Below are 22,964 nucleotides of genomic sequence, written 5' to 3'. Positions count from 1 at the left end.
CGGCCGGCGCGGCGGCCAGCGCCGGCTCCGACACCCAGCACTTGTCGCTGGCCGGCGGCGGCGGGGAGGTCTGCGAGGCGCGGTCCTCCCGCGCCGCCAGCGGCGGGGCGGGGCTCGCCGTGCGGCTGGACGGCGACGGGCTCACGCGCGAGCCCGGCCCCAGCGACTGCAAACAAGCCGCACACGCTGCATGTGAGCGCATCAGCGGCGAACGGGTGGCGACACGGCTGGAGAACAACCGCACGATGACACAGCTCGGTCTTCAATCGGCTTTGCGGAAGGCACTTCCTCCGGTGCGAATGGAACGGCGAGCGAACACGCGGGGCACAGGAAGGCGCGAGGAGTCACAGGGTGAGCTGGCCGGGGTCAGGTCGAGCACTCACCGCGGTCGACGAGTCTGCCAGCGCGCATGGACACGCGCAGGTCATCTCGGCAGCCGGCGATGCCTGGATCTCCGCCTTGACGGCCTCGGTCACCTCCGTCACGATGTCCTTCTGGAACTGGAGCGGAGGCCGCGGCGGCATTAGCCGCCATTCCGTCAGAGCCGCGACATAAACGTTCATCTTTAATGTCGCAATTACAGCAGCATTTTCGTTACCACTACCATCCTTCGGACACCGCACCGCCTAACCCAACAACGCGAAGCGCTTAACAACTCCGCACGAGACGTCCAGGCGAAATCCCACGCGCAAAAGGTGCTAAGGACACTAAAAACCACCTGGCCAACACCGCGACGCCGCTCAAGCACGGCCACAACCCGCCTCACGCCGTCAGCTCCGCCACGCCTGTGCCCCCTCACCTGCTTCATGTAGCCGTCGAACCAGTTGGGCACCTCGCGCTCCCTCCTGCGCTCGCGGTGACGTCCCGTGCCGACGCGCGCCGGCTCGGGCGGCAGCGGCGCTTGCAGACCGTCATCCGGCCCATCCGTCCGAGCGGCGCGCGCATGCAGCGCCGCGCGGCCATAGCGGGGCGTACACCGCCGCCGGGGCCACCGGAGCCGCCGGAGCCACCGGAGCCGCCGGAGCCACCGGAGCCGCCGGAGCCGCCGGAGCCACCGGAGCCGCCGGAGCCACTGGAGCTGCAGGACGTCGCTGCGCCAGCTGACGGGCCGACGTCAGCGACTCGGTGTCGTCAGCGTGAGCGGCGGCGGCGGCGGCGGCGGCGGCGGTCGCCGCCGCGGCGGCGTCGGCGGCGTCGGCGCGGGCTGCGGCGGCGCGGGCGCGGGCGCGGGCGGTGCTGGCGGAGGCCGTGTTGAGCCAGCCCTGTACGCGCCGGCTGGTGGAGTCGGTCTGCCGCGGCTCGCGCAGGCGCAGCTCCAGCGCGCCGCCCTGTCGCGCCGCCATCTCGGCCATGTACACCAGCACGTTGAACTCGTCCTCAGTGGTCACCGGGATCTGCCGCGGATGGGACGACCGAAGGTCACGGAGGCCTCGAGAGGAGCGCCCACTGGACGACAGCTGGCCACAAACTCCACACCGTTGGCCGGATTCTGACACGGTTCAGACAACCCTTGTGCTACATCACAATGCAGCAGCCTTCGACCACAACACGCTTTTCCCAGCCTTGCCTGGGTGGCCCTCCCCTCCCAATGCTCAAGGTAGTTCGAATGCGTTATTTTAACAATCGGTCTTCGTAAAAGCCACCACCAGACATCGCTGGCAACCAGACCGATCTTCCCATCACGAGCACTTAGAACCCTCTCGCAAGAATTTGTACCGACGAGGTATGAGCAACTTCATGGTGAGACATCTCTAACTTTTCTTACCACGGACTCGGCACTGAACATGGCAGGAGAGCCAGACAACGAGGCACGACACTGCCGGGTACGTGCCGGACCAGCTTTCACGGGCAAGCTGCCAGTTAACAATTATGTATCGCCAGTGCAAGCCAAGCAAACGATTTCGAGCTCGAGCGATGCAGGGTGGCTGGTTGTCAGAGCCAGCCGCTAACAGCCTGGCCCCCGAGCAGATGCACTTCAGAGAATCATGTACTAGTGTACCATCACGTACAATCATGTACCATCATGTACAATCATGTACCATCATGTACCATGCTCAATCTTGTACCAGCACAGACCGGGAGATTACGCGCCACATTTTCCGGATAAGTGACATTTCCAGCTTCCTTTCATATCTGACCACCAATGCCCCCATGTAGCTTACCCATAATGATCGAGATCAAAGAAGGAACCATACAGAAAGAACTATAACGGCCAATGAAGTCAGGCCAGAATAAGTAACTTGACCAAAATAATATTGCAGGGGGCGAAGTATAACAGCGAGCAACGAGAACGGCCGAATCTGGTAGGACAGCTAAAAGTATCCCAAGTTGCACACGCCCGGAAAACCCCCGGCACGTATTTCGCTCTTCCACAACATAGCGCCACCAGCGCGACAACGAACCTCTCCACGAACAGTGACTGTGCAGCCCGTGAACCAGCCGGCATTATGTGCCGCAACCTTATCGCAGTTCCAAGGTCACGGCGTTGCCCCGACCCCGGCGGGCCGGCTATCTCAGTGAGCTCGAGCAGCCGGCGCACTGAGCGGTCAACCCCTCCCCTCTCCCTCGCGCCATGACAGCGCCGCGGTCACGTCGCGTCCGCGCCCGCCCCCTCCCGTCACGCTCGCCCCGGCCAGGACTCACCTTGTCGCCCTCGTCGTCGCAGTAGGCCAGCGCCGTGGGTCGCTCCAGCTCCAGCTGAACGCGCTGCGGGTGAGAGGCAGGCGCGGGCGACACGTCAGGGCGGCGCGGCCAGCCAGCCGGCCGACGGGGGGGGGAGGGGGGGACCGGCCGGGCATCCCAGCCCTGCACCCGCTCATGGGGCGGCGGCCGCCGCGTTGCGTGCGAGTGGGGGCAGACGGACGGGGGCAGGGGCACGGTAAGTACCCCGTGACGGCGCGCCGCGCTCGTGGGGGCGGGCGGGGGCGCTGCGGCGCCGCCGGCCGGATAGCTCCACTCGGCACCCTCTCGCCATGTGCGCAGTTGTCCCGGCCGGCGGCGGCCGGCGGCGGCCAGCGGCTCGGGAGGCGAAAGGGCAAACACCGGCAGTCCGCCGGCGCGCCGCTGCGGCGAGAGACGCTCGCAGCGGTGTATTGTGGATCAGCACAACCACAACGGCATGGCCGTGCTCCATGCTCTGACCGAGCCACGGAGCACGGTCGCGGTCATGCTCGCGCCGCGCCGTCAGTGCCCGACCCTGAAGTGACTGCTCGGCATTGACTCTCATCGCAAGCGCCGAGCCAACGGGCGGCAGTTTGCCTGCGCATTCGCCGACTGAGACGGCTAGCGTGCAAAGGTGAAGGAATCGCCGACAAGCGCGGCTGTGAGACATGGGTGACGCACGTGCTCTGCTGTTCTAAGTGGGTTCAGCGTCCGCGGGGGTACCCAGACTCGTGACGACACCTCTGAAGCTGTCGCGTTTCAGGCTTCATCAGGCACAGGAACAGCCTCACAGTGATGACGCACTGCATTGCGCCGTCCCCACGTGCATGTAAATTACAAGCCTGTCTGAGACCGACTGCGACATTTCACCGCATCGTCATCACCAGAACTGGTTACTGCCGCGACGTCCGGTACTCGGGAACGTCTCACGCCGTCTCATCTTTGTCCGAGATCGCGAACAGCTCACATAACGACGCATTAGTCCAGTCGTCACTCTGCCGCGAGCTGGTCCGAGCCAATCATAGTGACGTCATCCACAACCAGCCGCGCGAACCTCAGATCGAGAGAAGCCTCCAACGGTACACCGCACACACTGCAGACGCGAGGCGGCCGCTACCATGACGTCCCTCACCGCGCCGCGTGACGTCACTCAAGCACAGGTTCCGCTCGTGAAGTCGCCCACCAAAGGACGTTACTCACCAAGAACTCCTGGAACCTCAGCAGGGTCATGGCGGTCAGCTGTCTGAGCGGCATGCGGATCTTCTTGCGCAGCTGCCGCTCGCGGTCGCGACCGCGCACGCGGAGCCACACGGAGACGACGTCCGTCGGCATCCTGACGACGCTGACGACCGGCCCCGGCGTCCACACACCCGCCGCCTGCCGAGAGCACCCACACGTCACCGATGCAGCAGAGCTCTGCTGGCATGCTCTACCAGGAAGACGGTCGGCGACGTCGGGTGACGACTGTTGCGGCCGCCACGCCGCGCGGGATCACACGGTCCTGCGGAGGCTGGAGAGGAGGCTGGGTGGAAGGGATGGGGAGGGGGGAGGTGTGTCCGACGGACGCCGCGCGGAACCACACGGTCCTGCGGAGGCTGGAGAGGAGGCTGGGTGGAAGGGATGGGGGGGGGGGGGGTGTCCGAGCCGGCCCGGCTGGGCCACTTCAGCGCCGCCGCCGGCCGACTGCGGGTCGAGCGTTGGCGCCGGCGGCGGGCCCGCAACTGCCGGCGGCCGGCGACGGCGACAGCGGCGCCCAGCGGGCCGCCGCTGCCGCTCAGCCGGCTCCACCAGAGACGGTGCGGCAAGACCGCCGGCGGCGCGCGCGTGAGACGCTGCCGTAACGGGAGCACTGCCGACCGAGCCGCTGCACGCGTCACCTGGGCACAGCCCGGGTGAGCGGTGAACGTTTGCTGGAAGACTCGAAGCGTACGCCATGACACCCTTCAGCCTCAGCGCCAGCGGGACCTGCCGTTCGATTTTGGCCTTTTATTTTGGAGCTGTACTGAATTTTTGATCGCTGAGGGCAGTTTGCCCTTTCAGGGTAAACGCTGACACCAACTACGAGGCGACGAGTCGCATTAATCCGGGACCAGTGCACAAATCGGTCATGTTATCCGTGACAGGTTGATAACAAACGTGGCAATCCCATCCCCGCGCGACTGCTCGGTCGCAATCCAAACTACGACGTGGCTCATTAGCCATAATAATGCAGGTTTGCCAACCCTGGCGCTCATCAGACCAAGATAGTACAACACATCAGGTTCCCGAACGAACAGATAGCGCCAGAACAAAGTAAGTGCAGCAGACCGTAATTACGCTGAGTCAGCCTCAGTCCCGGCCGCGACGCCAGCGGCGGTGAGGCCGGCCGCTCACGTCCGGCGCCTGGTTTTCCCGGTACGCCGCCTGTCACCGCCGCGCCGCCGGTCGCACCCCCACGCTCCCCGGCACGCTCCGTAGTCAGCCGGCCGACCCTGACCTGGCCTGTGTCGACACGGCAGCGACGGCGGGTCGGGCGCCGCCCCCGGCCGGCCGTCGAGTCAGGGTGCCAGCCGGCCTCCAGACGCGAGGCGCCGCCACTCACGGGCGAAGGGCGCAGACAAGCCGGCGGAGAGCCAACACGGGCGGGAGCACCGCTCCTGGTGAACGGGCGCAGGAGGACACAGGTGATACGGTGTTACGCTCCGCCACGGGATAAAGTTGGAAGACCTCAGGGGGGAGGGGGTTACATTCCTTCCAACGCAACGTCAACAGGTTAGTGTTTAATGTTGCCAATTTGGGCGCCACTCCTGTGGCGGGAACAATGAATCGGACTATGTGCCGTGGTCGGGTAGTCAGTAGTCACAAGAAAACCCGCAATCAGTGGGATACAGGGGAAACAGGAAGCAGCCCCGACATTGCCCACATAGTACAACGACGCAATAAAGACGTCCGCCAGATCTGGAAAATCCATTGCTTATCGTTAACGACCCGCACCATTCTGAGAGCTGACGGGCTGCGCTTTACTTACATAATCCTCAATCATTCCGACGCACTTACGCTTTACTGTTATTGACCTGTAGTGTGAATAGCCGCCATAGTTACGGACCCTTCATGAAAGCACATCTGAATCACAGCCTGGATCTGACGAAAGGGCCGCCGATTTCTCCCGCAAGCACATAGCGGCCACGCCGACCGCCACGCAGCTCGGAGCCGACAGAGTGCGTCGCCGCTGTCCTCCGGACCGGAGTCCAGCCCAGCGGCGGCGCCGGGCGACCGGCACCACCGGCGCGGCCCGTTCGTCGGCGTCTCTCGAGTGGCGCAGTCGGGCCACTCGAGGGGAGAGAGCAGAGAGGCAGCATCGATCAGCGGAGGCATCGACGCCGCGCGGGCTCCTCGGCCCACCCGCCCGCGGGTCAGCCCACACCGCCGGCGCGGGCCCCTCGGCCGACCCGCCCGCGGGTCCGCCCACACCGCCGGCGCGGCCTCCTCGGCCGACCCGCCCCGCGGGTCCGCCCACACCGCCGGCGCGGGCTCCTCGGCCGACCCGCCCGCGGGTCAGCCCACACCGCCGGCGCGGGCTCCTCGGCCGACCCGCCGCGGGGTCCGCCCACACCGCCGGCGCGGGCCCCTCGGCCCACCCGCCCGCGGGTCAGCCCACACCGCCGGCGCGGGCCCCTCGGCCGACCCGCCCGCGGGTCCGCCCACACCGCCGGCGCGGGCCCCTCGGCCCACCCGTCCCGCGGGTCAGCCCACTACCGCCGGCACCGGCACGCCCCGAGGCCATCTCTTCTCTGACCGGGCAGCTGTGCGTGGAGGCATCTCTCGCCAGGGGGATGGAATTGGACAGCTGATTTGATGACATCTTGCGTTGGTCCGACAACTGAAGTTCAGCCGTTCCAGGCACATTCCCTCCAGGCACAGGCATTTCCAGACCACTCCGGCGATTGTGCAGTAATACAAATGTTTAACTTTGCATTGCCGATATTTTTCATTACAGCACAAAAGCTATCGTATGCATATACCTACCCTTTTTATTTTGGAATCTTTATATCTAATCTATTGCTTATTTATTACCGATCGTGATCAGATCATATACTGATGTATTTTTAGGCAGATGTATTTAACGCTCTTGGATTCCATCGCATCCCTTAACTGTTCTGAGCGACCCCAAATCAGCCTTTTTAACGTACGTATCTCTGTCCCGATTCTCTTATAGCAAGAACGTTTCGCGCCGCTTCGAACAAACACCACAGTTTACATTTTCTACACATCGCCCAAAACCTGTTTCTCTTTCTCAAACGCATAAAACCACATTTCTTTTCCAGTGGTAGCGTGCGGTGGCTTGCACGTTTATCAGCCTCAACGACTAATCTGATAACTACGCATTGAGAAACCTCACTGTCGCCTAATTCTGCGGAGCCAGTGATTATTTTAAGCGGTAGGTTTAAGAGGTTTAACTGATGTAGATAGCACCATAGGCTGTGCGCTGTCTGGTATCTCTAGAACCTTCCTGCTGAACACAAAATCCGAGCAGCTTATACTTACAGACGCAATTCCACACCTGCCCGGATTGCACCAACCACTTGCTGCCGCGAACAGCACCAACCATTTCCTGAATGATCCAACTTCTGAAGTCCTACATCCCAGTACCGGTGCCTCCAACACTGAGCGGGGGGGGGGGGGGGACGACAACTTGCCCCAGCCTGGCCGCGCGGCCAGCTGACCGGGTGGTGATGCCACACGCCGGAGGCCGGCGGAGTGCAGGGCTGGGTGCAGGGCTGGGCGCCGGGCGGAGGGAGGGCCGCCACAGGCGGCGGCCGGCGTTCGGCGCCGCCACTGCCGTCTTACAGCCGCCCCGACCCGGCCGGCTGATCCCGGGCCGAGATAACGCCGCCCAGGGAGGGCCGTCCCGCCCGCAGCGGCCGACCACTTTCGCAACCGGGCGGGCGGTGCGGGGCCGGCGCCGCTGCCGGGCCACGCGGCCCAGGGCACGAGGCAGGGGCGCAACCCTCGGCACTGCGGAGAGGGCTGCAGCGCCTGCCCCACCCGCCTGCCCAACCGATAAAGCGCTGCAAAACCAGCCGCTCAGCCTACATACCAGCCACATCGAACGTAAGTCCGCTCTCGGGCTAGTTGTCTATAGCGTGCTTGGTCACTCCTCCGTCTCCGCACAGCTTCAGCTGACACTCCCCGCGCCACGCGGCACTCACGCAGCCACCACTCCTCCGTCTCCGCACAGTGTCAGCTGACGTAGCAGGCCACTCCCCGCGCCACGCGGCACTCACGCAGCCACGCACACACACGGCGGGGCGGATGCCAGGCTTTATTCAGAGACTGACGACCATGACACCACCAAGGGTTTTAGCGGCGGACAGCGGCGACCGAGCGCGTCGCGAGCCACCGCTGCCACCTTACAGCGCGCAACGACCAACGAGACAACGGATGTGCAGTCGGCCACGACTGCTTGGTCCCTTCATCATCGGATCGGCCCAGCCGACTTGGTCCCACCTTGTCACAGATACGTATAGTTGGCACAGCGCTGCCCGGCCTCTAAAGAGACGACGTTGCGGAGACTACGCCACGGCCAAAGCACACTGCGCGCGGGAGACGACGGGTCCTGAGTGCCGCGACCGTCACCGATCGCGTCCAGCTAGCAGGGCCTTCACATTGAACTATCCCGCCTACGTAGCATATGGTGAAACGAACGTGGGAAGCGACGACAGCGAGCCAGCTGAGACTGGCGTAGACATGATGTGCAGACAGCTGTCATAACTACAGCTGCGTGAACAACCAAAGCCGAGGCATGCTTACCTCGGGCCCACAGCAATGCCAACGAAAACTCCGTCAGCTACACCGACGCGGGGCTGCAGCGAAGCCCACGGCGCCAGAGCCGGGCCGGCCGCGCCGCCGGGCCGCCCGCCCCACCCAGCTAGCGCATCAGCGCCAGGTACTCCTCGCGCGTCTTGGGATCGTCGCGGAACACGCCCAGCATGCAGCTGGTGACGGACTTGGAGTTGATCTTCTGCACTCCGCGCATCACCATGCACATGTGCGCCGCCTCCACCGTCACGGCCACGCCGCTCGGGTTGATGGCCTCGAGCACGGCGTGCGCGATCTGCTTGGTCAGCCGCTCCTGCACCTGCAGCCGGCGGCTGAAGATCTCCACGATGCGCGCCACCTTGCTCAGGCCAATGACCTTGCCCCGCGGCAGGTAGGCCACCGACACCTTGCCCATGAACGGCACCAGGTGGTGCTCGCACATGGAGAACATCTCGATGTCCTTGACGATCACCATCTCGTCGTGGTCCTCGTCGAACACCGCCTCGTTGAGCACATCCTTGATGCTCTGGTCGTAGCCCTTCGTAAAGTAGAGCAGCGCCTTGGCGGCGCGCTCCGGCGTGCGCAGCAGGCCCTCGCGCTCCACGTTCTCACCGAGCGACGAGAGCAGGTGGCGGTAGCTGTCAGCCATCTCGGCCACCAGCTGCTGGCGCGGCGACGGCCGGTGGTCCAGCTCCACGTCGTTGTGGAACATGCAGCCATCGTGCAGCAGCGAGCTCTGGCGGCGCACCAGCGCACTCGACTGCTCCGCCGCCGCGCCGTTCTGCTCGGCGGCCCTCTTGGCGGCGGCCGGCTCCACCTGGCTGCCGTTCGTCCCGCTCATGGCGCGCGCGCGCGGCTCGCTGGCTGGGCTGCTGGGCGTGTCTGGTCGGCGGGCGCGACCGCTGTATCGACCTCGGCTGCCAGACGGCGACTGTGGCGCACTGGGGCGCCGCGCCGGCCGGGCGCACCACGAGAAAGTATGGCGGGCCGCCGGGTCGGCAGGGCCGGGCCGCCCCGACACGGCAGGGCAGGTCGCGGCGGCGGGGTCTCCGCGTCTGGCAACGAGTGTGCAACAGGCGCCGCGTCTGGAGACCGGCAGGCCCGGCGTCCGGGGAGGCCGATTCTAGCGGCCACTTAGACGCGTCGGTGAGTCGGTGCTGACAACTGGAGGCGATGACGCGCGGGGTTTTACGGCATACCGACCGCCAGATTGTGAACTGAAGCTGTGATTCCCGATGGAATAAAGCGGTGCGGCTGGTGGGAGGAATGACCGGTCTCCAGTGACGAATACACCCTCCAAAAACCCCAAGGAAAATCCAAGAAAAGCCGTACGTCTGACGACTCTAACATTATGTAACGGCGGGGATGCGTAAAAATACAGGAGAAACTGCACTGCAACGAAATGGCATACGGCGCACAAGACGATACCAAACTTTGACACCCATATGGGGTAGGATAAAGCCACTAGATAAATGCCAATGTCAACGTACGCATGAATACAAGTTTCTTGAAACGAAAGTTTTAACTTCGGGCTTGGTAGCTTTCGTCAATCGAAAAGCGGCGCCTCCCAAATGGGGACGCGTTGCACCCGCACGGATCCAAACGCGTCCCAAGAAGGGCACCCGGCACGGATCCGAACGCGTCCCTGAAGAGGCACCCGACACGGATCCGAACAAGGCAGGCTGTCACACGACCATGAAGAGCCAAACGTGCCTAAAATCTTGGCGAGAGGGAAAGCACCCCGACAGCTGAAAGGGTGCCCATGTGATCTGAAAATACGTCTCCGAGTACAGAAAGACGTCCACAAGGACGCCCCAAGTCCCCGGGCTGGTACGTGGCATCCGAGGACTCGTTTGGCCCCCCCCCCCCCCCCCCCCGCTCCCCAACGTTTGTGCACCGATGGCGGGAAGGAAACCCCTTATGATAACAGGCGCACAAATAACTGGAAGGGTGACTACAACCAGTGTACGCACCTCTCCAGCTTTCTGCTCCTGAAGCTTGAAAACACGTTCCGAGGGCAAAAATATTGCCCCCACATCAAAGCGTGTCTCCATCCTGAAGTGGTATCCTGACGTCTCAAAACGCGTCACTGATGTCCAACATATGTTCCAGGATCGGGTCTAGGACGTTCCATAAGACAAAAATGTCTCAAACCGGGATGGGACACCCCCGAGAGCTAAAAGAGTGTGTATGGTGCATGAACAAATGGTCCCGAAGTCCGAAGAACGCCATAAAGGATAAAAGAGCATCCCAAACCATACACCCAGGCACCCCTCGAGACCTCGAAAGATGTCCCTGCGGTCTGAGAATATGTTTCGAGGGCTCAAAAGACACTCAAGTGCACGGTGGTGGGCCTTTGCCCAAGAGATAATGAATGTGTGTTTGGTGTGTATGGCCCAGAGGAGCCGGAAAAGGGCAACCTCTTGGGCAAGGTGCTTCATATTACCACCTGTCCACTCGTCTATCGCCGGTTTCATCTCTTCAAACATACCTGAGTCCGCATGCCACATCCTCTGCCAAACAACACGAACGTACATACATACCGTACATTCGTATATTTTAAATCACAATAAGTCATTTTAAATAGAAGTGGAGACTTCAAGGAGCACCTGTTGTGGCCTTCAGCGACTTGGTGCTTTGAAGTGGCGCCCGCAAGTATTAAAAATGCTTACGTGCTTCCTTCAGGACGTTCAAATTTCAAGACACGCGATACAAAAGCCGCACGAGTAAGACATTCCAATTACAGACGCACCCGTGCGGAATAAGAACTGTACCGCCTAGTCAGCCAAAGGAAATCGAGCACATGAAAGGGTGAAATCCCCGTCAGTGTGCCGCGCTTCAGGAACGTCCCAAACGACATTCGTACAACGATTCGCTCCCGTGTGTCACGCTCAGCACCACATTCCGGTAGCTGGGTTGCTGAGATCCTGTTACGCCACCATGCTTGCAATGTGCCCAGGGGATTAACAGTGACGCATTAGGGAGGTAGTGGAAACTGCCCGTGCCTCGGTCTGAAAGCGGCGTAAGTTATATGGTGCAATATTCTCATCTGCGCGAGTTAACTAGCCGTTTCTTGAAGAAAGAGCGAAGGCAACTGCACACAACTTGTGATTTTTTACCTATGGACCCTCTGACAGCCCAGTGACATTGAACATGAATGACAGTTTCCTTTACTGCACATATCATCTAACTGTCGATCCAAGCACGAAAGTAAAACCATTGCCGAGTGCCGAGTGTTCCAACATCCTGACAGTGCTGCAGGACCGCAGGGTGCGCAAGCCCTCATCACACGTCGCTCCACGATGTAAAGGTTACGGTATGTCATACAGCAGTCTCTTTGGCACAGATTCATAAGCCTGGTGTGTGAATATTGCGGTATTCCCAATAATTTCATAAGTTAGAGTAACCACGGTTCGGTTTATTTGTCCGCAAGGTTTACACTCCTTTCAGGTTTGACCCCCCCCCCCCCCCCAGAGAGAGTGCACCCGCGATCAAATTCCTGGATCCGCCTCCGATCCTCCATACTTTGCTTGCCTTCTTCACTTGCTACGGTTGAGACGGGGCGGATATCCTGCTGACTCCACGCTGTATTACGGCGTCAAACAAATCCACATCAGCCGACCACTGCAACCGACCGCTTTAAGCCTTGCATTACAATGGAACTGTTCTGTTGGGTCAAGGGTGCACTACGCGCCATAATGTTCGACGACTTGCAAACACCGCACTGACTGAAGGTCAGTATTTTCATTCTCGGACCCGATGAGGACCAATTATGTTATGACATATATGTACACAAAACATAACTACGGAGTGCGCCGAAGTCGGAGAAGCGTTGGGTTTCCAAAATCTCACTGACTCCGATCCCCATCACCGTTGGCGGGCTCATACACACACCTTCGCTCCGGCTGTGTGCGGTGGCGCATCTATGCGGCCGTAGCGATTTCAGTGCAATCGGCGACTTTCCAAAGCAGCGCACCGGCCACCGAGAGCAAAGATAGCACGTGTTAGTCTGAATTGTTGATACCGAGCACGTGTTGTTTACATAAGCTAGAGTGTTCAGGAAAAGTGTGGGCCATCCACAAATGACGCAACACTAGAGACGAGGGAGTCCACCGATGGGTGACAAACCTTTGTATAGGGACTCGCTATCTACAGACACGAGATAATTTCGTAGAATAGCCTTGCGTAAAATTGTTGTATATTTGCGGGCAGTGATGGGCAAAAGGGAAAAATGAGGGTCAGGAAAAGGAAAAGAATGAACGTCATTGGTCACGTGCCAATGTAACGTCAGTCAAGCGTATAATGCTAGATAGTGGCGATAGGACCAGCTGGCGCCGCTGCGCCGATACCGCGTTATCGGCGCCAAGCTTCCGGATACCGGCGCCAACGCGATGGGTGTCGGCCGAAGTGTTTACTGCGTAGAAGTCCATCATCCATGCACAATAAACTAATGCATGGTACACAGTGAAGAATAATACTGCACATAATTGAAGCGGAAGAGAGGGCTTAACGTTATGTATGCTTTTAGTACGTCCAAATGTCGGATTGCGACAAAACGTGATCGAGATAATAAAAATGCTAAAAATCCGCCGCATCATGCGCTACATCATTTAACGGGGGTCCATGGCCGGGAAGGCGCGGAACGAGTTATCGTGAATCGCTCGTAATTCTACGTACATGCCACGTTTAAATATGCAGGGGAATCGTTATTAAAGGGTTGACTCATTTTCTGTAGGCGTGTGTTATGTACCACACATATAGAGGCGTTTGTTGAAGTTGACCCTCAACCTACAAACATCCGAATCAACCCCATGTGTCTTGCTCCTGGAACAGCTAGCGAAAAAACGGAGCAGACGCTTCCTGAACGTAAGAAACATTTGCTCCCTGACAATCCTAGACCCACTACAACCTACCTCTATCCGCTGCAGCCTTTGATAAAAATTTGCATGCTCGCGTTGCCTGAGGGCAGCTACTACCAGCTTAACCATACCAGCCGAGCGGCAAATATGGCGGTCACGACACAATCCAATCTACTGGACTGCCGGATGGCTGTGGTGCGACCGTCTCGGCGCTGGCGTCGAGCTCAAGGTGCAGGCCCTGCCGGCGGACAACATTGGGTGTGGTCTTTGTCTTCGGCAGTGGCCAGATCGGCACTGGCGTCGAGCTCAAGGGCCAGGCCCTGCCGGCGGGCAACATTGGGTGTGGTCTCTGTCTTCGGCAGTGGCCAGATCGGCACTGGCGTCGAGCTCAAGGTCCAGGCCCTGCCGGCGGGCAACATTGGGTGTGGTCTCTGTCTTCGGCAGTGGCCAGATCGGCACTGGCGTCGAGCTCAAGGTCCAGGCCCTGCCGGCGGGCAACATTGGGTGCGGTCTCTGTCTTCGGCAGTGGCCAGATCGGCACTGGCGTCGAGCTCAAGGTCCAGGCCCTGCCGGCGGGCAACATTGGGTGTGGTCTCTGTCTTCGGCAGTGGCCAGATCGGCACTGGCGTCGAGCTCAAGGTCCAGGCCCTGCCGGCGGGCAACGTTGGGTGTGGGCTCTGTCTTCGGCAGTGGCCAGATTGCGCAGCTATCAATGTCCGTCCGTCAGCAAATGTCCGTTTAATATTCCAAACTCATTCTACGCTGGATACAAGCGGTTTATCTGTTACATGTTGATGTAATTGCAATAATTCTTTTCTTGTCAGAGTGCTAAGCGTCTACTAAAACTCCATCAAAGCATTTAAAAACTCCAAAACTTTCAGTGCATTAATCGATTGTGAAAACGGCTAATGTCGCACAAATGCGACAGAGCACGTTCGCCAACATCACTCACCGTACGCTCGACACCCCGACAAGAACGCTTCGACACGCCACCATCTGAGATGTCACTACAGGATCAGGTCCCCTAAGACGACGCGCCAGGAAGCCGTCGGCACGACGAAAGCTGGCGGACTCTGCGTCGGCGGATTCACACGTCATGACCTCTGATACCAGTCATGACCTGTGTCAAAAACTTCCGAAAGGGTTTCTGATGGCTACGCCAATCCTTAATCTGCATCCCATTCTGTCGGGTCCAAACCCAATCCATAACTTGCATCCTGTTCTGTCGGGTTCAAACCCAATCCTTAATTTGCATCCCGTTCTGTCGGGTCCAAACCCAATCCTCAATTTGCATCCCGCTCTGTCGGGTCCAAACTCAAATGACAGTCTGTCGCTTCAATACGCGCCAGCAAATCCGTTACGCGTGCACGTGTGCATGCAATATGCAACAGGCAGCAACATGGGAGCTAAAGACGCGCTTAGTACCTCAAAATTCAGCCGTGTACGCAGTCATACCTGGCTATTCGCATTTTTTTGACAGCAAGGTAAATCTATAAAATAAAATAGGTTTATATGGACACCAGAGGTCATGTTTGCGCAATACGCAGTGTCTCAGAAAACAAAAAGTGACCCCCAGTTTAGTTTTATCTGATGTTTGATTTGATTATATAAGTAAAGCCCAGGGATGGTGTTAAGTCCCTGTTTAAGTCAATGTCTACACGGAACTTACACAGAACGCTCTGAAGTGTTCATGCGTGCGTGCACATTTTTTGCTGTTGTTGCAAGAACCTCAGTGCAAAGGAAAAAGCAAAGGAGCTTTTGCATGCCGTCAGACAGCATTGATCAAAACACGGTTATTGCAAAAATTTATATCCACTTACATCCACAATAAATCCACACAACACTCGGCACGTTTCTTAAAATATTTTATTGGAAGCTCTGCTAATGGGCAGGCTGGCTCGGGCCACACGACAGCGCCGTAAGTGTGCGCGAGTGTGCCATACTACGAAAGCCAAGGGGGTCGCGACAGCTGGGTGCATGGGACATAGGCTCCGTAAACAGGGTATCAGGAGTTACAGCAGCAAAGTGGTCGTCGTTGGTGGGGCAGCATCGCGTCATACTGTCCGCATCCGAAACATGGTGCAAATTGTAATGAAATGCAAGTTGTCAATCTGCAAAACCTGTTATAAATGGTAACTTGTAAAAACTGCAAGAACGACACGCAAACACATCCTTTCGCCCCTTCATGAGCCTTAGATATAATCTCGATGTCCATGGTCTACAAGGCGACGCCGTGAAAAACGACACATCCTTCCGCTGATTCATAAATCACATATTTTGCTATCGACTTCTGCGCACGGGTGACAGGCGCAAGCCCCGCCAGAGCCGCGGCGGTGGCGGGGCTTGCGCCTCGCCATCCGTGGTCGAAATCCGTGGTCGAAACCCCGTGCTTTCGAAAATAAAGGTTTCGGGGTGGGGATGGGGTGGCTTTGTGGTTCCAATGGAATTCGGTGCCGCTTCAATATCAAATATATGTAATTCAAAAACAAAGCCCCTGGTGCCCCTTTTTCCCGCCATTTTGGTGCACATTCAATGCTTAACGACCCATGGATAGCCCAGGGGGGGGGGGGGGGAGGGCAAGGCCCCATGTCCCTTCCTGTGGATCCACCCCTGTCTGGCCTTGGTATGTGTGCCGCTGCTTTGTAGAACGTTCTGTTTGTGTCCCACACGCCCCCCCTCCCCCCACCGTGTCGCCACCACTGTCCACATGCGAGGCGCAGTGCATTTACAGTAGCTGGCGGTACGTGAGGGAGGCAAATCAGCCAAGGGTCTTGCGTTTGCATGATACGTGGTGAAGAAAATCTCAGCTGACCGCCGCGAGGTTTTGAGAGCGGTTTCATTCCGACCCTGGACACGGAGACGCAATCGAGCAATAGCGTGAAGGTGCCGTCAAGACTGCTAGAGCTATGTTCTGTTGTTACTACCCTGGGGACGGACAAATCCTAGCTGCAGAGTCCGCCCAAACCCACTATGTTCGCTCCAGGCTTGGGACGTGGACGTGCAGCACGTGCAGGACGTGGCGTGCACGTGCAGCACGTGCAGGACGTGGCGTGGACGTGCAGCACGTGCAGGACGCGGCGTAGACAACGGCTCCCACGGCGCGCCTTCAGGCAGCAGACCTCACCATGGACACGCTCCCGACAGAGCGAATGTTGCTCAAGCGACAGCTGCCAGACCAGCACCGGCGTCAGCCAACGCTGGTCTGCCGCGGACGGCGTAGGCCACCGCCAGACCCAGATCTTCCAGTGCGACGTTTTCCTATCGGCCGCCTACGTGGACCTACGACACCAGCTGGGACCGCGGGGGCGCCCCCGCAGCTGAGCGGCCCCGAGGAGGGCGGACTCGATGCCGGCCGGCGGATGGCTATTGTGACCGGCCCGGGCATTACGAGTCGCCGCTCGCTTCGAGGCGCGGCGTTAATGGAGCGCCGACAATGGGCGCCGCGCGGCCCGGCCGGCCGGCCACGCCACCACGGGGACCAACTCGGGCGACAGTCGTTACAGGTCAAGGGGAAGGGGAGGGTGGGACGGAGGGGTGGGGGGGGGGGGGGCAAGGCGAAGCACAGCAGTCTGGGACCCTGTGACCCGCGTCCTCAACGCCGAAACCAAAAACACGGGCAACCCACAACATGTTTGCGATCTAGCGCGTGATAAACGAGTGGCAACCTGCCCTGGATCGGGCGCTGCCATTGTTTAAAGCAGCAGCCAGTCGCGCCTTTCGTGGCAAACCTCGTCTTGCACCGCCGCCATGTGAACGCCTGTCACGCCCGCGCGAGTTGCGCCGCCATTGAACGCGGCTGCAGCGGCGGCAGGCGGCGCGCGCGCCACCGACCGCCAGCTGCCGTCGGCCGGAGTCAGGCGACGAGGTCGGCGGGCCCGGAGCCGGCCCAGCGACCGATCGATGGCCGTCCAGCCGCACCGGCCAGCCCCGGGGCGGCGGTGGGGACGGGCGCCGACACCGCCGCGCCCGGCACCGGCCAGCTGCCTCGCGTGACGGCTGCAGCACCCGAGACGGGCGTACGGACCGGTGCGGTTTTTAACAGTGCCGTTTGGGGCGGCAGCCGCCAAATGAGGTGTCTGTTTAGTCTCAGAACGGTGAGGTAGACAAAGGAAATGTAGAAAAAGGCGAGGTAGACGAAGGGAGCTCTGTCAGCGTCATCTGCCTGTTCGCGGACCACCGGTGTGTCTTAGACAAAACGGAGCACGCACGGATGCAAACAACTGTAGGCAATCTTATATACTAGTGTGATACAACTGTATTCTTCCTTCCTTTCCAACTGCCTTAAAATTACCATCTGTTGCTTAAAATGTTGACCAATTTCTCTGCAAAATGCTCCAACTGCAAACTTGCACGTATTTTATATATGAAATGGATTAACTCGCCAGCCGCCGAACATGTTTGATATGCACCCAAGAGTGAACAATTCACAGGGAATGAAGGAGGCGATTTGAAGCAGGGAACTTATTTTTATCGCCATTTTTACCCTATTAAGCCCTCAGTTAGCAGATTTTTTGTTTGTTCACGGCGGTGCTCGATATTGATTAATCTAGACCTTACCAGTGTCTACCCGACCAGGCTACCTGACCAGGCTACCTTATGCTGCCATACATAGCTTTGGAACAGACCCGACGCAGCTAGTACACAAGTGTTTGAAGGCTACATTCTGCCCTCTGGAACTGTGTATCAAAGCACACCTCTTACTTGTATCGCATTTTAATCTCGTAAGCTGGTGGACATATTAATATTTATATTTGGGGGTGGGTGAGATGACCCAGTCTATCTGCTAGCAAACCATGCAAAATGTACTGACTTTTTATTTGGGAGGAGAAGGAAGAAGTGTGCCATTAAACAGTCAGTAAGTCTCCTGTGGAGCAAGTAATTGCTTACCTTATCTGCTTTCAACATATTATTTGTAACCAAAGCCAGCCATTTCCTGTCTTAATCCATCGATTTTGTCGTGAGACAAATCATGATCCCACAAGACCTGTAACTTACCCATTTTGTTCCATATTCTTGATTATTTGCCAAATATTTCTTGAAGTAGTCCCTCATGGCCGCTTTAACCAGATGTTGTCCATAGCTGTCATGGTTTGCTGACTGGCAAATGACTACTATGTGTATGCACCATATTTTTTAACACAGGGATACTCTAAGCTACATAGCATTTATCATATGGGGCAAATATCAGTATGCAACAAATAGTCAGACCATCCCATTCAAAATGTGAAGCCAACATATCAAAATGTCATTAAATATTAATAAATAAACCTTAACAGATTCCTTTGCTGCAACTGAAAAGGCAAACAGCAAAGCTGGCATGGTCATCTGGAAGTTATATTACTTTTGGAGAAGAGAGATTGCTTTGTGGAGCACACCCAGTATTCCCCTTGACAGAAATTAACCATGCCAATCGGAATAAATTGTTCAAAGTGAAGTGATTTTAAGTGTTTTGATTTGTGTGTTGTCAACTTCATCTGGTGTCCACAAGCTGGCACAAATGAACTGAATCAAAATGCAAGTTGAAACCAGCTAAAAATGAGCTTTATGATGCTTTTATCACGAGTGCTGCTTTCAACAGATAGGTGAGGTGAGTTGACATGATGTTCAACACATGGGCTACTCTAAGTTAAGCAAGTTGGTTAATTGCATGGCAAGTGGTAAAAGGCATTGTGCAAGGATCAGTGACTCACAAATGCTGCTGTGATACAAACAGGTTAGACAGGATGCGATGATGTAAGGCCTCTTTAGGTTAGGAATAGTTAGGCTACTTTCATGGAAATAAGCATTGGTATTTTGAGAAAAAAACAGAGACATATTGTTTGTTTTCCCAGACCCCATCTTAACAGAAGCCAGCAGTATGTCTACTGAGTTTGACTTAATGATGATGATGATGATGATGACAATGTTCTGATGTGTAGGAGTCCAAGTTTTTTTTTGTCTGAGTGCTTTATGCTTGTTGAATTTCCTGCTGTTGTTTTGTTGTTGAATTCCTTTTCATTATTTTGTGTTAAAAAATGCTGATGGTAAGGGAAGTGCAAAGTGCAGCATAAAATTATTGGTGTCATGGCTTTTATGCTCATTATACTGTCATGAAATTGCTATGCTTGAATGTATTTTGTTTCACTTCAATGTCATGAAATTATTATGCTTCAATATATTCTGTTTCCCTTTAATGGCCTAAGATGTTAAAAATACAAAAGTTTTGTCAGGCTTATGATACTACATCCACGACAATTTGAAATGTATGTCTTTGTTCGCTGAAGCATCTCTCACTAACCCACAAGTTCCACTTCTGGTGAGTTGAATTTTTCACCCTCGTATGATCTTTTTGTAATGGAATTTTTCACTCCCACCCTAGTTCAGAAGTGTTTCTAGCTCACTGGGTTAACACATCTGCTGTCTCACTTTTTGACCCTTTCCCCATGTGGAACACCTAACACCTGACCCCCATCTCACATCAATGATAAATAAAATGTCCGCATCCCCGCCTCTTTCGGGGGATATCTACGACGCGTTCGCAACAATATCATCATCCGTCATGTTTCACGTCTATGACATGCGAGTAGTTAAAAGAGTTCATGTTGCTTGACATTGCATTGCTTGTTAGACTAGCATTTCTCACTCAATCTATGGCAGGGGACAAGAAATTGAAAAAGGAAATAGCTTGATTCTAGAGGCCACCATAACATCCAAAAACTTCTTGTGATAATATTTAGGCTACTGAGAATCTAATTAGCCTATGCCATCCCTAATCAGTCCCTGCCTCCACATGGCCCCAGCCTGAGCCAACATAGGTCTATCCCAGCCATTAGACTATACCATCCCTAATCAGTCCCAGTCTCCACATGGCCTCAGCCTGAGCCAATGTAGATCTAGCCAAGCCATTAGACTATGCCATCCCTGATCAGTCCCAGTCTCCACATGGCCTTAGCCTGAGCCAATGTAGATCTAGCCCAGCCATTAGACTATGCCATCCCTGATCAGTCCCAGTCTCCACATGGCCTCAGCCTGAGCCAATGTAGGTCTAGCCCAGCCATTAGACTATGCCATCCCTGATCAGTCCCAGCCTCCACATGACCCCAGCCTGAGCCAACATAACTTTACCCCAGTCATTAGACTATGCCAACCCCAATCAGTCCCAGCCTCCACATGACCCCAGCCTGAGCCAATGTAGGTCTAGCCCAGTCATTAGACTATGCCATCCCTAATCAGTCGCAGTCTCCACATGGCCTCAGCCTCAGCCAATGTGGATCTAGCCCAGTCATTAGACTATGCCATCCCTGATCAGTCCCAGTCTCTACATGGCCTCAGCCTGAGCCAATGTAGGTCTAGCCCAGCCATTAGACTATGCCATCCCTGATCAGTCCCAGCCTCCGCATGGCCTCAGCCTGAGCCAATGTAGGTCTATCCCATCCATTAGACTATGTCATCCCTAATCAGTCCCAGCCTATGCATGGCCTCAACCTGACCCAATGTAGGTCTAGTCCAGTCATTCTCAAACACACAAAAATTGCAGCCCAATAACCCCTGTCAGAACATGAGTTCAAAATGGCCCTGCTGAAACTTGCCCCACAAGGGTGAAACAAAAATCAGTCAGGCTTTACAGCATTCAGGGTAATGGCATACCAGTGGCATTACACAATCCTACAGTGATAATACACTAAACCACATGCTGTGAGGTCACATCAACTACATGACAAGTACCAACAATGGAAAAATCTTATCAGATGTTGCAATCCCCTCCTCCTGGTGACCCAACTGGGTCCAATGGAGTGACATAATCAGCCTGAATTTATTTTTGTCACTGTAATGAGAAATCTTGAGTGTTCTGCCCTAGACTTACTCTCAGAAAACCAAAAGGCCTCATATCCAGCATCACTTTGTGTTATAGGATTTCACCTTTACATAAAAATTTAAATCCAAGAGTTTTGCTATGTTTGTGCTTATCTGGCTTAATGAAATTGCTTAACATATGTGACAGCTTTATTGACCTACATCCAAAGTGAAATTCCACACCCAAGACACATGTCATGTCAGTGCATATTACCTGGACCTTATATCAGTGCAAATGTAATATTCATGACAGTGGCAAGTGTAGTTAAAAAATCAACAGAAGTTGCTGCATGATAACATTCAAGTGTAAAAAGCAGCAACAAGAACACAGATTATAAACATAGACAGAGAAAAAGTATGTTGCACAATAAGTTTTTTCAATAATAAGTGTGCTGTACAAATGATTGCAGACAGAGCAAATGGCAGCAGCTGTTCCTTGCAAATAAAACACAACTTTCCAGAACACATTCTAGATCTCAAACCATTAAGATGCATCATTTGCATACTAGTTCATTCACAAAACACACAAATCATAACAAGAACAACAAAATGCCAGGCATTTTCAGGATGACTCTTAAGCTGCCAATAACTTTAACCCCAATTCAGTGCTGTAAATATGGGTAAGTACTAACACATTTTATGGCAAGAACTGCTCAATATTGCCTGCATTATGTCTATAAATATATTTAGAACAGAGAGAAGAATACAGTCTTGCATAATTAAGCAGCTCTTTATCATGCTTCACCTGTGTGTTTTGGGGCAAAAAGACACAAATCCTTGCTGTAACAGCCTAAGTGTCCTTTGTCAGTTGTGGATGTAACAATTCCAGTGCCATGCTATACAGCAGCAAGCTTTTTGTAGTTTACACAAGCTACTGAACAACTTTTTCACGCGTAGCAATGACACAGGAACCATGGTTGCTGCGTGTTTGCGGCGCTCAGATGCTTGCTATCATAGATATTTATGTTCCAAGGTAAGAGTTTAGATGACCTGCTTTACGATTCATTACAATATGTTCTGCCTTACAGACCATGACTGACGTACAACACCGTTTTAAACATGAGGTAGCAATGTATACCATGACAGGACTGGTAAACCCTTCTATCATTGGGAGCAATGGGGGTGAAATCCAGGGAGAAACCCACTCCTTTCTGTATTTTGCAGACAACAGGGAGGGGTATCCGTTATGCCTTGACGCACATTAACAAATACATACCCCTGTACTGTTGCTCACCGCAACCCCAGGCTCCAGGAGCACTGGAATGTCTAAAGGGAGTTCATGTCATGTCTGTGGAATGTCTAAAGGAGATGTCCAGACAAAATCTGAGTGGTTCATAACATTTTGAGATAACCTGCCTACAGGACCAAATGACGGCGGCGGGCAACGGTGGGACTTCCCCCAACTCGTGTCAAACGCGACGCAATAATGCTGAATGCTGGCAACCGGAATCACACTGACCACGACTCCAATCAAATAGGTTGAGGACAGTCCGATCTTAACCAGTGTCCCTTTCACTGTCACTGTCCCGTCCTCTTAACCATAACTACAACTGTCATACGCGGCTCCTGGAACAGCCGTCCCCATCCCACGCAGACCATCCATGGCAGTGGCACAGACTTACCTGTCCTTCACTGATGAGCAGTCAACGTATCTCTATCCAGTGATCCTAGGAACAGCATTCCCACGTGAAAGGATGGTTGCTTGGTTCCTATGTCGCCTTCAAAAGAACAAACTCCCACCCCGACACGTAGCCCCCGACCTCACCAACAACCACGTAAACACGCCGACCCCCCCTGAGCCGTTCGCTGATT

At 55.8% G+C, this 22,964-nt stretch overlaps 1 protein-coding gene and 1 long non-coding RNA gene across 2 annotated transcripts; both read right to left on the bottom strand.

Annotated features, from left to right (window-relative positions):
• Window positions 1-70: 70 nt before the first annotated feature.
• LOC119098748 (uncharacterized) lies at window positions 71-992 on the bottom strand. Its single transcript, XR_005094285.1, has 3 exons — window positions 800-992; window positions 384-500; window positions 71-166 (listed from the first exon to the last, which is right to left on the bottom strand). It is a non-coding gene; the product is annotated as an uncharacterized LOC119098748 (long non-coding RNA).
• A 6,960-nt stretch (window positions 993-7,952) lies between these two features.
• On the bottom strand, window positions 7,953-9,372 carry Pu (GTP cyclohydrolase punch). Its single transcript, XM_037221774.1, has one exon. The coding sequence runs from the start codon at window positions 9,299-9,301 to the stop codon at window positions 8,570-8,572; it is 732 nt and encodes a 243-aa protein (XP_037077669.1). The 5' UTR covers window positions 9,302-9,372; the 3' UTR covers window positions 7,953-8,569.
• Between the last annotated feature and the right edge of the window lie 13,592 nt (window positions 9,373-22,964).

Source organism: Pollicipes pollicipes, unplaced genomic scaffold (assembly GCF_011947565.3).
Source record: "Pollicipes pollicipes isolate AB1234 unplaced genomic scaffold, Ppol_2.1 Scaffold_4740;HRSCAF=5597_pilon_pilon_pilon, whole genome shotgun sequence".
In the NCBI taxonomy this organism is placed as follows: domain Eukaryota; kingdom Metazoa; phylum Arthropoda; class Thecostraca; order Pollicipedomorpha; family Pollicipedidae; genus Pollicipes; species Pollicipes pollicipes.
This window is presented reverse-complemented; position numbering and strand designations above follow the sequence as displayed.